Source organism: Nerophis ophidion, linkage group LG20 (genome assembly GCF_033978795.1).
Source record: "Nerophis ophidion isolate RoL-2023_Sa linkage group LG20, RoL_Noph_v1.0, whole genome shotgun sequence".
Lineage (NCBI taxonomy): Eukaryota > Metazoa > Chordata > Actinopteri > Syngnathiformes > Syngnathidae > Nerophis > Nerophis ophidion.
Window position 1 is genome coordinate 24,058,363 of NC_084630.1, and position 17,106 is coordinate 24,075,468.

Sequence of the window (17,106 nt, forward strand, 5' to 3'; positions counted from 1 at the left end):
TAGAATTCACCAAGTCAAGTATTTCGTATATATATATATATATATATATATATATATATATATATATATATATATAAATATATATATATATATATATATTTATAGATATATATATGTATATATATATTTACATATATATACATATATATATGTGTAAGAAAGAATTGACCTTCAGTGAGTTCTAGCTATATATGTATATATATATATATATATATATATATATATATATATATATATATATATATATATATATATATATATACATACATATATATATATATACATATATATGTATATATATATATATGAAAGAAACACTTGAATTTCAGTGTTCAATTATTTACACATTACACACACATATAACACTCATCTACTCATTGTTAAGGGTTGAATTGTCCATCCTTCTTCTATTCTCTGTCTCTATTTTTCTAACCATGCTGAAGACCCTCTCTGATGATGCATTGCTGTGTGGCACGCACAAAAGTGCTTTAATCAAATGCACTAAAGTCTGGAATCTTCCATCTTCGTCTCCTTGTTGTGTGCGTAGTTGTGCACTACACTCTCTAAAAGCCGTAGATGTTATTGTCACATATGCATGTACAGTAGATGGCAGTATTGTCCTGTTTAAGAGTGTCACAACATTGCTGTTTAAGGCAGAAAACTGCTTTACGGTGGACGAAAACGTGACTGCTGTTGTGTGTTGTTACCGCGCTGGCAGGACGTTAATGAAACTGTCTAACAATAAACCCACATAACAAACCAAGAACTCTCCCTCAATCATTCTACAGTTATATTGTCATTGGGCAGACACGCTGTGTATATTGTGGGAAAGCGGACGGAGCTGGAGGGGGCGTGGCCTCCAGCTCCGCCTGAATTTCGGTAGATTTTCGGCAGAAAATTTGTCCCGGGAGGATCTCGGGAGAGGCGCTGAATTTCGGGAGTCTCCCGGAAAATCCGGGAGGGTTGGCAAGCATGAAATGTTGGTGTCTCGCATGCACCAAATGATCTGCAATCCCAAAAACTATACAATTTGCATCCCAATAGCAGCACAGACTTGTGGTCGTCTGCATTTTGCATAGGTCAATAAATGTGCATGTTAGCAACAGTCATGCTGTCATGGGATGAGTCGATTGCAGCAAACACCAAACGCCCTCCTTAATTGCTTTTGCAGGATGCAGTGAAAGCAGACATCTATCAGGTATTGGTGCACAACAAGCACAACTATCCTTTACTGCAGGGGTCGGGAACCTTTTTGGCTGAGAGAGCCATGAAAGCCAAATATTTCACAATGTATTTCTGTAAGAGCCATATAACATTTTTCAACACTGAAGACCACTAAATTTGTACATTTTTAAGTATGACCAACATTTGTAGAGTATAATAAGTCTCTTATTTTTTTAACAACATTGTTATTATAAAAGTTAACCAATAATACATATAATACTTCTTACCATTAATGCAACATCTTTAACAGGTGCGGTAAAAAACGGATGGTTGGATTAAATTGCATGAGAATGTTTTAAAATTTGAACGTTATTTTTGAAACTGTGATTACCAGCGGAATTATTCATTACTTATCGTGTTAAGCAATGTCAGCTAAGATTTATCTGAGAGCCAGATGCAGTCATCTGGCTCTAGAGCCATAGGTTCCCTACCCCTGGTTTAAGCATTAGACACCTTTTTACCTTCACTCTGCCTCCCGCTGTTTCCCACATCTACAAAGAAATTAGCTATTGACTGCCACCTACTGATATGGAAGAGTATTACACGGTTACTCGGCATAGCTCGGTTGGTAGAGTGGCCGTGCTATCAACCTGAGGGTTCCAGGTTCGATTCCCACTTCCGCCATCCTAGTCACTGCCGTTGTGTCCTTGGGCAAGACACTTTACACACCTGCCCTCAGTGACACCCACACTGGTTTAACTGTAACTTAGATATTGGGTGTCACTTTGTAAAGCGCTTTGAGTCACTAGAGAAAAGCGCTATATAAATATAATTATCTGAGAGCCATATGTAGTCATCAAAAGAGCCATATCTGGCTCTAGAGCCATAGGTTCCCTACCCCTGCTTTACTGCATGGACGTGTGAAGGTCGGCGTTGGAGACGACCATGCAAGGAGCCAGCCAGCTCACCAGAAGCTATTAGAAGTTCCACTGCAATGATTGATTTCATCTCCTTTGGTTTAGTTGCATAAAGAAGCTAACGGAATTGCTTTGAAACGCCACTAGCCTTATAAACTTAAATCTACTATAACATGTTCAAACACCACGGACTTGCCCTTAAAGCTGGAAGAGAAGATGAAATTCCTGCGGTCGGTGGAGACGGCGGTAAAAGAGCGTGGAGACTGTACGTAGATGTCCTTGAACTTGTGGTAGGTTTTGGTCTGGGAGTCCCAGAGGTAGATTTGAGTGAAGGAGTAGTCGCTGCCAAGAGCCAGGTAGTGTTTGTCCCCGAAGGAGAAGGGCTGGAGGACCATGGCCCCTCGAGAGGGTAGAGCCTGCACCTCTGTGAACTGCTTACTGCTCCATTTCAGGACTTTGGAGTCGCCGATGTAGCAGGTCATGGCCAGATACAAGTCACCTTGGAGACGGAAGGCTTTGACGGCCACCACGTCTTCAATGATGGGGATGTCAGCGTGGAGCAGGAACTTCAGCGTGCTCTTGTTCCACAGGTAGATGACAGGTGGCTGAGAGCGGCTGGCTAAAATCAGGTAGGACTTGCCGTCCGCTTCCACAAACTCTGCGTCCGTATCGCGGAACCACTCGTGGAGGAACTGGTAGGTGTAGAAGCCTGTTCGGTTGCGGTCCGGTTGGTCGCTCCACTTGTAAAGTGTAGACAGGCCCGCTTTGGAGCTGTCCACAATCACCAAGTACCACTCGCCGTCCACGCGGAACACTTCCATGTCGTTTGGCTTGGAGATGTTGAAGACCTCCATGGACTGGAACTTGGTGAACTGGTTCTGTTGATCGTCAAACTTGTAGACATGAGAGCCTCCGAAGAGCTGCGTGATGATGATCAGGATGTGGTCGTCCACCAGAACCGATGTGCACCCGACCACAGATTTACCTGTGGAGAGGAACCAGCAAAACTTAGATGTGCTGCCTTCCCACTCTGCTGATGATAGGTCCGTTCCTGACCCGTCACCGCCTACTACCTGTGTGACTTTTCTTTCAGTTCTTACTACCTGTGTGACATGCTTCTAGTTCCCACTACATGTGTGACTTTCTTTTAGTTCCCACTACATGTGTGACTTTTCTTTTTGTTCCTACTACCTGTGTGACTTTCTTTTAGTTCCTACTACCTGTGTGACATGCTTTCAGTTCCCACTACATGTGTGACTTTCTTTTAGTTCCCACTACATGTGTGACTTTCTTTTAGTTCCCACTACATGTGTGACTTTCTTTTAGTTCCTACTACCTGTGTGACTTTCTTTTAGTTCCTACTACCTGTGTGATTTCTTTTAGTTCCTACTACCTGTGTGACATGCTTTTAGTTCCCACTACATGTGTGATTTTTCCTTTAGTTCCCACTACATGTGTGACTTTCTTTTAATTCCTACTACCTGTGTGACTTTCTTTTAGTTCCTACTACCTGTGTGATTTATTTTAGTTCCTACTACCTGTGTGACATGCTTCTAGTTCCCACTACACGTGTGACTTTCTTTTAGTTCCCACTACATGTGTGACTTTTCTTTTAGTTCAGGGGTAGGGAGCCTAAGGCTCTAGAGCCAGATGTGGCTCTTTTGATGACTGCACCTGGCTCTCAGATAAATCTTAGCTGACATTGCTTAACACAATAAGTAATGAATAATTCCGCTGGTAATCAAAGTGTCAAAAATAACGTTCAAAATATAAAACATTTTCATGCATTTTAATCCATCCATCCGGTTTCTACGGCACCTGTTCAAGAAGTTGCATTAATGGTAAGAAGTATTTTATTTATTGTTGGTTATCTTCAGAATAACAGTGTTATTAACAAGAATAAGAGACTTATTATACTCTAAGAATGTTGGTCTTACTTAAAAAAGCACGCATTTAGTTGTATTCAGTCTTAAAAAATATATATTATATGGCTCTCACGTAAATACATTTTACAATACTTGGCTTGTATGGCTCTTTCAGCCAAAAAGGTTCCCGACCCCTGTTTTAGTTCCTACTACCTGTGTGACTTTCTTTTAGTTCCTACTACCTGTGTGATTTCTTTTAGTTCCCAATACCTGTGTGACATGCTTTTAGTTCCTACTACCTGTGTGATTTCTTTTAGTTCCCAATACCTGTGTGACATGCTTTTAGTTCCTACTACCTGTGTGACATGCTTTTAGTTCCCACTACATGTGTGACTTTCTTTTAGTTCCTACTACCTGTGTGACTTTCTTTTAGTTCCTACTACCTGTGTGACTTTCTTTTCCTACTACCTGTGTGACTTTCTTTTCCTACTACCTGTGTGACTTTCTTTTCCTACTACCTGTGTGACTTTCTTTTAGTTCCTACTACCTGTGTGACTTTCTTTTAGTTCGTACTACCTGTGTGACTTTCTTTTAGTTCGTGCTACCTGTGTGACTTTCTTTTAGTTCCTGCTACCTGTGTGACTTGCTTTTAGTTCCTACTACCTGTGTGACATGCTTTTAGTTCCTACTACCTGTGTGACATGCTTTTAGTTCCTACTACCTGTGTGACATGCTTTTAGTTCCCACTACATGTGTGACTTTCTTTTAGTTCCTACTACCTGTGACTTGCTTTTAGTTCCTACTACCTGTGGGACATGCTTTTCGTTCCCACTACATGTGTGACATTCTTTTAGTTCCCACTACATGTGTGACTTGCTTTTAGTTCCTACTACATGTGTGACTTTCTTTTAGTTCCTACTAGCTGTGTGACTTTCTTTTAGTTCCTACTACCTGTGTGGCTTACTTTTAGTTCCTACTACCTGTGTGACTTTCTTTTAGGTCCTACTACATGTGTGACTTGTTTTTAGTTTCTACTACCTGTGTGGCTTACTTTTAGTTCTTACTACCTGTGTGACTTTCTTTTAGTTCCTACTACCTGTGTGGCTTACTTACAGTTCCTACTACCTGTGTGGCTTACTTATAGTTCTTACTACCTGTGTGGCTTAGTTTTAGTTCCCACTACCTGTGTGGCTTACTTTTGGTTCCTACTACCTGTGTGGCTATGGGAAACAAACATACAACAGGAGGGTGAAGCCACTATGATTGCAATTTTAGTCACTCTATTTATGTGTGAATAAGAATAGAATATATTTGCTTAAAGTGGGTGTGGTCAAACCTGTTATGTTGTCAAATGTTCTGAAATTCATTTCGATGTGGTCCCATTCCATGACAATGCAGCTGTTGGAGTTGGGTGCAGCCATGGCGACGTAGATGTCTTCTTTAAAGGAGAAGATGTCCGCAGACATAGACTGGATGGGAATAGACTGGTGACGCACAAAGTCTGTGGAAAGACGATAAGTGCATCATTTCCGAGGATTTTCCGGAGTTTTCTGTTTGTCTATTTTTCTTTTTTAAAGGGGGACTGCACTTTTTGGGGAATTTTGAGTATCATTCACAAGTCAAAAACATGTATGTTTTTTCTTAATACATTCTAAATCTTAAAATATGGCAAGTAGGAGGTGGTTAACAATGTAGCCGATGAGAGTACACTACAGTGCCCTCTAAAAAACACCCAAAAAGTGCCAACAATTCATCTTGTGAATCTGAATATTAACAAGCATTAGCAATATTGTTATTATAAATGCTAACACAGACAAACTACTTTTAGCAGTGCCGTGATCACAGAGAGCTAACTAGCGTATGCAGCTATTGTATTGACAGTCTGAGCTGCTGCTGCAGCACCTCTATGTTGGGGAAAGTTAATTCTAGATCATAAATCATTTCTCTCACCTGGATAGTAGAAGGTTGTGGACATAAACCGAGAAGTTGGTCAACTTTGACATTAACTTAGACCCGGAGATGGTGAGTAAAACTCAAGAAGACGCTTGTTAGCCGCTCCTTTTTTTTTACATGCTCAAGGATTATGATTAATTCTTCATCTAAATGGGAAGATATAAACATCCCATCAGTCGGCATCCCAGGGAGAGCAGACGTTGTACATTAGGTGATTGTTTTATTATGTTCGTGGTTTTAAATCTTGTTCAACACTTAGCAATACTGCTGCATGATGCTTAGTGTTTCACTAAAGCTGGATCTGTTCAGCACAAAAATTCTGAAACTGGTAGCTCGTCCTCCTTATATTCAGGCTCAAAAATATAAGGTTCTGGGTCATGATTTGTCCCAAAGTAGGGAAAAGCGAACATTGGGATGCCTCTGGGAAGATATTACGCCGCCATAAACCTAACATGATTGAATATGTTACATGTTATTATCAATGTGCCTTCAACCACATTACATATATACTTACAGCATGTATATAAAACGTTGCTGAAGGGTTTTTGATGTTTTTAAAGCACATTTCAGACGGAATAGAGCGACTCCAATTGGTTAATTATTAGCTGACTTTTGTTTGCATTTATTTATGTGTTGCATTAAAAAAGAAAACGATCTCCCTTTCAATGTGAGGCAGCCCCCTTCTTTGGCTACTTTTAAGACTCTTCTTAGAACCCATTTTTATTCACTGGCTTGAACATCCGCATGAGACTTTAAACTGTTTTTACATGTTGTTAACTTTTTAACGGCTTTTATCTAACAAATTGTTCTTAAGATAGTTTGTATTTTCTTTTTCAATGTGTATTTTACCTCTGTTTTAAATGTTATTTTTTAGTCCGTGCTTTGCCTGTATTTCTTTGTGGTGTACAGCCCTTTGTTCTTCAGCAGGGGTTGTTTTTAAAGGGCTTTATATATAAAGATGGTATGTTGCGACTTGTCCAGTGTGTACACCGCCTTCCGCCCTAATACAGCTGGAATAGGCTCCAGCGCCCCACCGCGAACTTGGACGGGACAAGCGGTAAAAAATGGATGGATCGATGGTACGGTATGGTATGGAGTTAGCTTAGCTGGGGTAATAGATAGATAGATAGATAGATAGTACCTTATTGATTCCTTCAGGAGAGTTCCTTCAGGAAAATTAAAATTCCAGCAGCAGTGTACAGAGTTGAGATCAATTTAAATAAAAGTAAAAAGGAAATAATGGGGGTTTAAATGCAAACAAAATAGAGAAATATTACAATAAGAGTAAAAACTAAAAAGCAAAATGGGAATAAAAATATAACAGTAAAATAAGAATATAACAAGACAAAGTAGGCAGTAGTGACCATAGTGACATAGCATGTTGATTTGAGGTCTCTTCGCACCTCCAAGTATCTCACACATTTTAAAGCCATGCTCTTCAAGATCCATCCATCTTTTTCCGCTTATCCGAGGTCGGGTCGTGGGGGCAACAGCCTAAGCAGGGAAACCCAGACTTCCCTCTCCCCAGCCACTTCGTCCAGCTCTTCCCGGGGGATCCCGAGGCGTTCCCATGCCAGCCGGGAGACATTCTCTTCCCAACGTGTCCTGGGTCTTCCCCGTGGCCTCCTACCGGTTGGACGTGCCCTAAACACCTCCCTAGGGAGGCGTTCGGGTGCCATCCTGACCAGATGCCCGAACCACCTCATCTGGCTCCTCTCGATGTGAAGGAGCAGCGGCTTTACTTTGAGTTCCTCCCGGATGGCAGAGCTTCTCACCTTATCTCTAAGGGAGAGCCCCGCCACACGGCGGAGGAAACTCATTTCGGCCGCTTGTACCCGTGATCTTATCCTTTCGGTCATGACCCAAAGCTCATGACCATAGGTGAGGATGGGAACGTAGATCGACCGGTAAATTGAGAGCTTTGCCTTCCGGCTCAGCTCCTTCTTCACCACAACATATCGGTACAATGCCCGCATTACTGAAGACGCCGCACCGATCCGCCTGTCCATCTCACGATCCACTCTTCCCTCACTCGTGAACAAGACTCCTAGGTACTTGAACTCCTCCACTTGGGGCAGGGTCTCCTCCCCAACCCGGAGATGGCATTCCACCCTTTTCCGGGCGAGAACCATGGACTCGGACTTGGAAGTGCTGATTCTCATTCCGGGTCGCTTCACACTCGGCTGCGAACTGATCCAGTGAGAGCTGAAGATCCCGGTCGGATGAAGTCATCAGGACCACATCATCTCTTCAAGATTATGCGCGTTATTTTTTGGCGTAACACAACATATTACAGTGTTTTTGCCAATTTGCAGCCAAAAGGTGCCCAATCAATAAATACTAATCATATCTAAAATGTAACATATGTAAAAATAAACACTGTATATCAAGTTCAGCGCAAGGAAAGGTCACGCTGAATTATTGAACACTTTTATCGATGGTTTTCTTCCCTTTCTTTTCACGTGCGAGCTCACTTTACCTGTCGACATGCACTGGCCTGGCGCGATAGGGAAATCCTTGAGTCGCTCGCCCTTCTTGTCAGCGCAGTACACTTCCGACACAGTGGTGTTGGTGTTCCTTAGCCACGTCATCAGCCACTTGTTCTCACAGCTGCACTGGAAAAGGTTGCCCCGCAGGTCTCTAATGTAGGACAGGAGGAAGAAGCGCACGTCAACGACCCGTAACTGCGGGGACTGACTCGACGAGCACAAGAGGCCGAGTCAGTTGAATTGCAAGGACACACACACACAAAGTGCTTACTCACAGTTCCAACAAGGAATTCAAGTCAAAAAATAGATCTCTTGGCAGAAACCTTATCTTGTTATTGGCGAGGGACCTGGAGAAGAAGGATGGCATAAGTACCTGCACATTGTCACATTGCTGCCGCTGCTGCATGCACTTATCTTCTTACAGGTGAGTTACATCTCGGAGACCTCGGAAGGCATTTTTGGCCACGCTTTCAATCTTGTTCCCTTCAATGAACCTGTTCAACGCACAGCACAATCCCTCATAATAGTGTCCAGCATCATACCAGGAAGCAGGTAATTGAAGTAATTGAAGTAATTTTAAGTTAATTAAGAAACAAAACACCATTGTATTTTTCTTTTTTTTCACAGTTTAAAGCAGCGGTTCTCAAATGGGGGTACGCGTACCCCAGGGGGTACTTAAAGGTATGCCACGGGGTACGTGAGATTTTCTTTTTTAAATATTCTAAAAATAGCAACAATTCAAAAATCCTTTATAAATATATTTATTGAATAATACTTCAACAAAATACAAATTTAAGTTCATAAACTGTGAAAAAAAAATACAACAATGCAATATTCAGTGTTGTCAGCTAGATTTTTTTGTGGACATGTACCATGAATTAAAGATTAAAGATGTCTTTTTTTGTGAAGAAATGTTTTGTGACGCTTGGATTAGATTAGATTAGATAGTACTTTATTTATTCCGTCAGGAGAGTTCCTTCAGGAAAATTACAATTTTCAGCATTCAAGATCAGACAAAAATTACAGGGAGACAGAACAGGATCGCTGACGGGTCTGCCGGCTTCCAGCGCCCCTTACAAAAAAGATGACATACAGGTAAACAAGGGGGAGAGGGGGAATGGGAGAAAAAAATAGAAGATTAAAATAAAATAAAATAAAAAATCGGTCTTAGCCTAGGCCCTGGAGTGGGGGTGCAGACTGAGGCCAAGGGGGAAAAAAAAATAAAATAAAATAAAAAAAATAAATTAAATAAAAAAAAAAGGTTGTGTGGCATCGTAATGCCGGATTGGTTCTTCCAGGGATGCGTCGAAGCGATGAACACAACAAGGTAAGTTATAAATGGATTTATTAAATAATAAAAAGGCTAGGAACAAAATCACTGGTGTAAAGAGAAAAGGTAAACAAAAGACACTGGCGTGAAAGCTAGGATAAACACAAGGAGAACTAAAACTTGGTACGTGGACACAAAAGAGTAAACAAAAACATTCAGCATGAAAGCTGGAATATAAAGAGGCTTAGCGTAAGAGCTAGCGAGAAAATACATACGAAGGATGAGAGTCGTCACTGTTGCGCGTGGGCAAATTAGGATCCGAGGAAGACTGAACAGAAAAGGCTGGCTTATAAAGGAGGGTGATTAGCTGAAACAGGTGTGTGGTACGAGTGTAGCAGGTGAACTAATGAGTAACCATAGTGATGGACAAAACAGGAAATAAACGGGTCAGACTGAGAATGAAACAAAGATGGAAATAACAAACGTGAAGATCTGAGCAGCAGATCGCAACATGTTTAGAATGAAGTTGATGAATCCAGATGGATCTCTATTACAATCCCCAAAGAGGGCACTTTAAGTTGATGATTACTTCTATGTGTAGAAATCTTTATTTATAATTGAATCACTTGTTTATTTTTGAACAAGTTTTTAGTTAGTTTTATATCTTTTTTTCCAAATAGTTCAAGAAAAACCACTACAAATGAGCAATATTTTGCACTGTTATACAATTTAATAAATCAGAAACTGATGACATAGTGCTGTATTTTACTTATTTATCTCTTTTTTTTTAACTAAAAATGATTTGCTCTGATTGATTGATTGATTGATTGATTGATTGATTGATTGATACTTTTATTAGTAGATTGCACAGTTCAGTACATATTCCGTACAATTGAACACTAAATGGTAACACCCGAATAGGTTTTTCAACTTGTTTGTCCACGTTAATCAATTCATGGTTAGGGGGTACTCGATTAAAAAAAATGTTCACTGGGGGTACATCACTAAAAAAAGGTTGAGAACCACTGGTTTAAAGGACTATTACTTACAAATATTCCAGATGTGGGAGGCCGTGGAATGCGTTGTCTTTAATCGTCGTCAAAGAATTTGCATTTAAAAGCCTGCAAAACAAAAACCATTATACTCCTTTTTTTTTCTTCCAAAGTTGTATTAAGTCAGAACCACTGCATTAAAACAACAATTAACACATTTATAAATCAATGTTATATAATGCAATATTATGCAAGAGTTCCCTGAACTTCTTTATGAGCACCAAAACCAAGAAAAATCTCTCCCCCACTTGTTTGCTTCACCTTTGAGAGAGACAAGGCGCTCGGTCATTTCCCCCAATTCTTTTTTTAAAGGGGAACATTATCACAATTTTAAAAGGGTTAAAAACAATAAAAATCAGTTCCCAGTGGCTTGTTGTATTTTTTGAAGTTTTTTTCAAAATTTTACCGGTCTCGGAATATCCCTAAATAAAGCTTTAAAGTGCCTTATTTTCGCTATCTTCGAAACCACTATCCATTTCCCTGTGACGTCACACAGTGCTGCCAATGTAAACAAACAATGGGAATACCACAGCAAGATATAGTGACATTAGCTCGGATTCAAACTCGGATTTCAGCGACTTAAGCGATTCAACAGATTACGCATGTATTGAAACAGATGGTTGGAGTATGAAAGTATTGAAGAAGAAACTGAAGCTATTGAGCGAATAGCTATTGACGCTATTCATAGCCATAGCATGGCTGAATAGCTGCGTTAGCATCGCCGGTAAAATGTGCGGACCAAACGATCAGGACTTTCGCATCTTTTGACACTGGAGCAACTTAAATCCGTCGATTGGTAAGTGTTTTTTTTTCGCATTAAATGTGGGTGGAAGGAAACGTAATATAGTTGCAAATTTATCTACAGGTTATCCATACATCTCTGTACCATGTCTGCTTTAGCACCGCCGGTAAATAGCATGTTAGCATCGATTAGCGTAGCATGTTAGCGTCGATTAGCTGGCAGTCAACATCAACAAAACTCACCTTTGTGATTTCGTTGACTATCGTTGCAAATGCATTTGCAGGTAATCCATACATCTCTGTGCCATATCTACCTTAGTATCGCCGGTCAAATGTGGAGACACTCTGGCACATTCAATGGGGGTCTGCCGGCAGACACTTTCGCATCTTCGGGCCAGTGGTGCAACTTGATTCCCTCCCTGTTAGTGTTGTTACACCCTCCGACAACACACCGTCGAGGCATGATGTCTCCAAGGTTTCAAAAAATAGTCAAAAAAACGGAAAATAACAGAGCTGAGACCCGGTGTTTGTAATGTGTTGAAAATGAAAATGGTGGGTGTGTTACCTCGGCGACGTCACATTCTGACGTCATCGCCTCCAGCGAGATAAACAGAAAGCCATTTAATTCGCCAAAATTCACCCATTTAGAGTTCGGAAATCGGTTAAAAAAATAGATGGTCTTTTTTCTGCACCATCAAGGTATATATTGACGCTTACACAGGTCTGGTGATAATGTTCCCCTTTAAGTGCCTGGCTGCAGTCACACCGCCACAGCTGTCCGTCAGTAATAACAGTCCCCGATGACCTGGACCAATTCAAACCAATTTTTTTTTTTTTATTGTTTAATTTGCATCGCCTCACATGATGAACACTACATATATTTCTATCTGACGCCGGATAGCACTCTTGGAGCCCTCACTTTTTTGTGCTCGCTATCCTGGTACTTTCCCGGCTATTATCTGCCGACCGCCGTGTTGCTGTAGGGAGGAAAAGTGGAACGACACACATTGCGGAAATAACATTATTCTCCGAGCGTCGGCTAATTAAAATATATTTTTCAGACCACCAAGCACCGACATGAGAGCCTGTTTCGGGGTTGCAATAATTTTAATTTTTCAATAAGTCTCTCCGTTGCTTTCCAGCAATTGTCTTTTTTCTCTTTTGTTCTCGCTCACACTCTGGCTCCAGCCCCAACCCTGTCTCTCCTCCTTGCTGCTACTTATAACAGGGCGACAGGTGATTAGATAACAAGGCCCAGGTGGGCCATCTACGCACCTGTCGCTGATTTCGAGGCCGGTCCTGGCACATCCCGCTTCGCTGCAGGCCCGCATACCACGCCCCTCCACAGTTAACTTCAGAATAACAATGTTATTTCAAAGAATAAGAGACTTATTATACTGTAGAAATTGGTCTCACTTAAAAATGCACGCGTTTAGTTGTGTTCAGTGTCGAAAAAAATATTATATGGCTCTTGCAGAAATGTATTTTAAAATATTTGGATTTTTGGCTCTCTCAGCCAAAAAGGTTCCCGACCCCTGCCCTAAACTAACCAATAATAAATAAATCACTTCTTACCCTTAATGCAACTTCTTGAACAAGTGCGTTAGAAAAAGGATGGATGGATTCAAATGCATGAGCATGTTTTATATTTTGAACGTTATTTTTAACACTTTGATTACAAGTGGAATTATTCATTACTTATCGTGTTAAGCAGTGTCAGCTCAGATTTATCCGAGAGCCAGATGCAGTCATCAAAAGAGCCACATCTGGCTCTAGAGCCATAGGTTCCCTACCCCTGATCTATAGAGATCTCTGTCTGGACTGGAGCCTGGAGCCCACATCTGTGGTCCCCTCCAAGGTTTCTCATTGTCATCCCATTGGTTTGAGTTTTGTTTTTTTTTGCCCTGGATGTGGTTGTAGCTTGTGCAGCCCTTTGAGACACTTGTGATTCAGGGCGATACAAGTCAACTTTGATTGACTGAGGTGTGTTTACTAGTGCAGATGAATACAATGGCAGTTGGAAGAGAAGATGCACTTACAGGAGCTGCAGGGAAGGCATGAGAGCAAACATCCCCTCTGGGATGTCTGCCAGGGAGCCGTTCACGATGCTCCTGTTGGCAAACCAAACACTTTTCTTCAGGACATGCGTGTGGTAATAATGGAGGTGTACTTACAGTGAAGTGACGTCACTGGGGATGGTCCTCGGCACGTGCGAGCTGCCCACGCACATGATGCTCTCTTTGGTGCAGGAGCATCCCGAGGGACACCTAAAGTTCCTCTTCCATTTGTTGGCCGCGCACACGCCCAGCAGCACGAACACGAACACCAGCGCGTTCCTGCCCATCTTGCCCGTGACAATGCAGACACGCAGGGTCCTGACACGCTCTGACACCGTCCCAGCCCCGCCCCTCAGGGAGTGACGTCACGCCTCAGTGACGTCGTCGGACAAAAGCGTGTCGTTGTACCGTTTTTGTACTTACTTTGATTTTTACGCCTCAACTTTTTTTAAATGTTGAAATGTATAAATAAAGGTTTATAAAATAAATACATATAAAAAAAACATTCCAAGCAAAAAATAAATAAAAAAAAGCGTGTCGTTAACAAAACGGACCGTTTGTTTTGAAATGAGCAGTGGCGTTCACATACAAGGAAAAAAACTACAATATTTACTATTTAAAGCGCTTTTGTCTTCTCTATTTACTAACAAACTGCTATTAGGCCGCTAGCTAGCTGTTGGCTATCTGTGTCGCTGCGCCGGAAGTCCTGGTCACGTGACATTGACTTGCCGCCACCTTTTCTCTCCATCCAGCAAGAGTTTAACGCCGGTAATTTCTGAAATAATTGGCGTGTGAATGCCCCAATGCTGAAGTTGAAGTGAAATGCTGACAGAATGTAGCCCAAAGGTAAAAATGGTTTGAATGTCGAATAGTTTTAATTTCCAGGAAAACCCGAATTTGGTTTGGAACTTGGAAAAATGTCCCATTAATTTTAATGGGGAATTTCATTGGAAATGTGGGAAAATGCTAAACCAAACAAAAAGTGCTACCTCAACTGTTTTTAAATGTTGAAATGTAAAAATAAAGGTTTATAAAATAAATACGTAAAAAAAACCTTCCAAGCAAAAAAAATAAAAAAAAGTGTCTCGTTAAAAAAACCGACCGTTTGTTTTGAAATGAGCAATGGCGTTCACATACAAGGAAACAACTACAATATTTACTATTTAAAGCGCTTTTGACTTCTCTATTTACTAATAAACTGCTATTAAGCCGTTAGCTAGCTGTTGGCTAGCTATGTCTTTGCGCCGGAAGTCCTGGTCTCGTGACAATGACTTCCCGCCACCTTTTTTCTCCATCCAGCAAGAGGCGTTTAAGGCCGGTAATTCCTGAATGAATTGGCGTGTGAATGCCCCAATGCTGAAGTTGAAGTGAAATGCGGACAGAATGTAGCACGGAATGGTTTGAATGTCGAATAGTTTGAATTTCCAGGAAAACCCTAATTTGGTTTGAAACTTGGAAAAATGTCCCATTCATTTCAATGGGGAATTTCATTGGAAATGTGGGAAAATGCTAAACCAAACAAAAAGTGAATGTTCTTAATGAGTTGAAATGGTTGGTGTTCGAATTTTTCAAAATGTTGAAGTAGTAACATGTTGGATTGAGAAATCCCATCCATCCATTTCCTTCCGCTTATCCAAAGTCGGGTCGCGGGGACAGCAGCTTAAGCAGGGAAGCCCAGACTTCCCTCTCCCCTGCCGCTTCGTCCAGCTCCTCCCGGGGGATCCCGAGTCGTTCCCATGCCAGTCTTCCCAGTGTACCCTAAAATTGTATCACGGAATTCCTGGAATTTAGTTTTTTTTTTGTTTTAACTAAGAGAAATGTTTTGATGGTGGAATGGTTGAAGTCGGTTGAAAAATGTGGAAGAAGTAGTCGCCTGAAAAAAAGGGTAGAAATAGGGCTTTGGAAAACCAGGAATTATGCAAAAAATCCTGGAATTATTTTGGACTTGGAAATACAGTAGTTTGAATGTCCAGGATGGTGGAATGGTTTGAATGGTTTGAAAATATGGAAATGGTGCAAGTTTGAAAACTGGCCAATTAATTTAGAATGGGAAAAATGTTCCAGAAATCTGGGAATTTGTCAAGGGAAAGCCTGCGCTACCAGAATAGGCTGAACAGTTTGAAGTTGGAACGCTTTGAATCAGTGAAAAATGTGAAAGGTAGAGCGCGCCAAAATCTGAAGAAGAAGTTGAATCATAAATAGATGAATTTTGGTGTAGAAAACCACATAATTGTGTGAATGCTCCAAAACATTCACACAATTAAGTGATACCTATTATACATCATATATAATTATTATGTATATTATAAACTCACCATCCCAAAATAATGAACTAATCACAAAACAAGACATTTCTTTCAAGTAAAGACAGCAATGGTAACATTATTATATATTGTAAATTATTTTTATATACATATACAGTCGTGTACACTTGTAAAGAACATGATGTCATGGCTGTCTTGACTTTCCAATCATTTCTACAACTCTTATTTTTTTGTGATGTAGTGATTGGAGCACATACTTGTTGCTCACAAAAAACATTCATGAAGTTTGCTTCTTTAATGAATTTATGAAAATGTGAGCAATCAAAAGTATACATACAGCAATGTTCATATTTGCTTACATGTCCCTTGGCAAGTTTCCCTGCAATAAGGTGCTTCTGGTAAGTATAAAGTGCATGTAATTGAACATTTGAATGGCTGACAAAAACTGGCCACTAGAGGACGGCAAAGCGCTCCTCTGAACTAATCAGTGTGGTCGATGTACAGTAGTCCTAAAAGCCTCATAAAGGTTATTTGTCCACCATATCAAAGAATACAATCAATATTAAAGTGATAGAGTTTTCATCCTGGGAGGACTTTATTGTAGATCAGACTTCTCAGCTTGTAAATCAGCTGTTTCATTGTCACACTTCAGCCCATGGTTGACATTCCTTTGCTCATTTCCGCTCACCAACTGTAAACTTTGTTCCCCGTGTCCCGCACATTTGCTTTCCAAGTTGCTTTTGTCCGCCAGGCAGCCTGACTCTCCAGTCCACGCTCTTACTTCCCAGAGTAGCGCCAAAAAAACTCCAAAGCTGACCTTGTGCCCTTTAGTGGGGGGAGTGACCTGGGTGTCAGTGTCAGAGCTGCATGACAGGTGTTGGAGAGCAGGAATCAACCTGGGCTGCCAGGAGGGAGATATATGCATATTACAGTAGTACAGTATGTCCAAAATATAGTAGCCCTCAGCCTCATATCTTCTTCAGAGTAGCCTGTGTGCAGCAGTTTAGATTGACCGTCCGAATGGGTGATAAGAACATCAATAATCAATACTCGGCTGATGTGACGTTGTATGGATGTTTTTAGCCACAGAGAAAAGACTTTCAGCTTTTTGTCAAAAACAAAGCATGCTCGGCCATTTCCATGTTTTCCTTTTTCAAACCCAATACAATATGTAGTTGTTGTTTTTTTTTAATACCATAGACCAGAGGTAGGGAACCTATGGCTCTAGAGCCAGATGTGGCTCTTTTGATGACTGCATCTGGCTCTCGGATAAATCTGAGCCGACATTGCTTAACACGATAAGTAATGACTAATTCCACTTGTAATCAAAGTGT

General features: G+C 40.9%; 2 protein-coding genes across 2 annotated transcripts in view; both read right to left on the reverse strand.

Moving 5' to 3' along the window:
- Window positions 1-322: 322 nt before the first annotated feature.
- LOC133538900 (leucine-rich repeat LGI family member 2-like) lies at window positions 323-14,210 on the reverse strand. The gene is made up of 8 exons (XM_061880792.1): window positions 13,626-14,210; window positions 13,491-13,562; window positions 10,708-10,779; window positions 8,811-8,882; window positions 8,664-8,735; window positions 8,379-8,539; window positions 5,283-5,447; window positions 323-3,066 (listed from the first exon to the last, which is right to left on the reverse strand). The coding sequence occupies exons 1-8, from the start codon at window positions 13,793-13,795 to the stop codon at window positions 2,231-2,233; spliced, it is 1,620 nt and encodes a 539-aa protein (XP_061736776.1). The 5' UTR covers window positions 13,796-14,210; the 3' UTR covers window positions 323-2,230.
- Window positions 14,211-16,052: 1,842 nt separating this feature from the next.
- The window catches only part of mttp (microsomal triglyceride transfer protein), a 126,720-nt gene continuing 125,666 nt past the window's right edge, over window positions 16,053-17,106 (reverse strand). The window contains exon 20 of the mRNA XM_061880789.1: window positions 16,053-16,673. The gene's annotated coding sequence lies outside the window, so the exon portion shown is untranslated. The remainder of the gene's footprint in view (window positions 16,674-17,106) is intronic.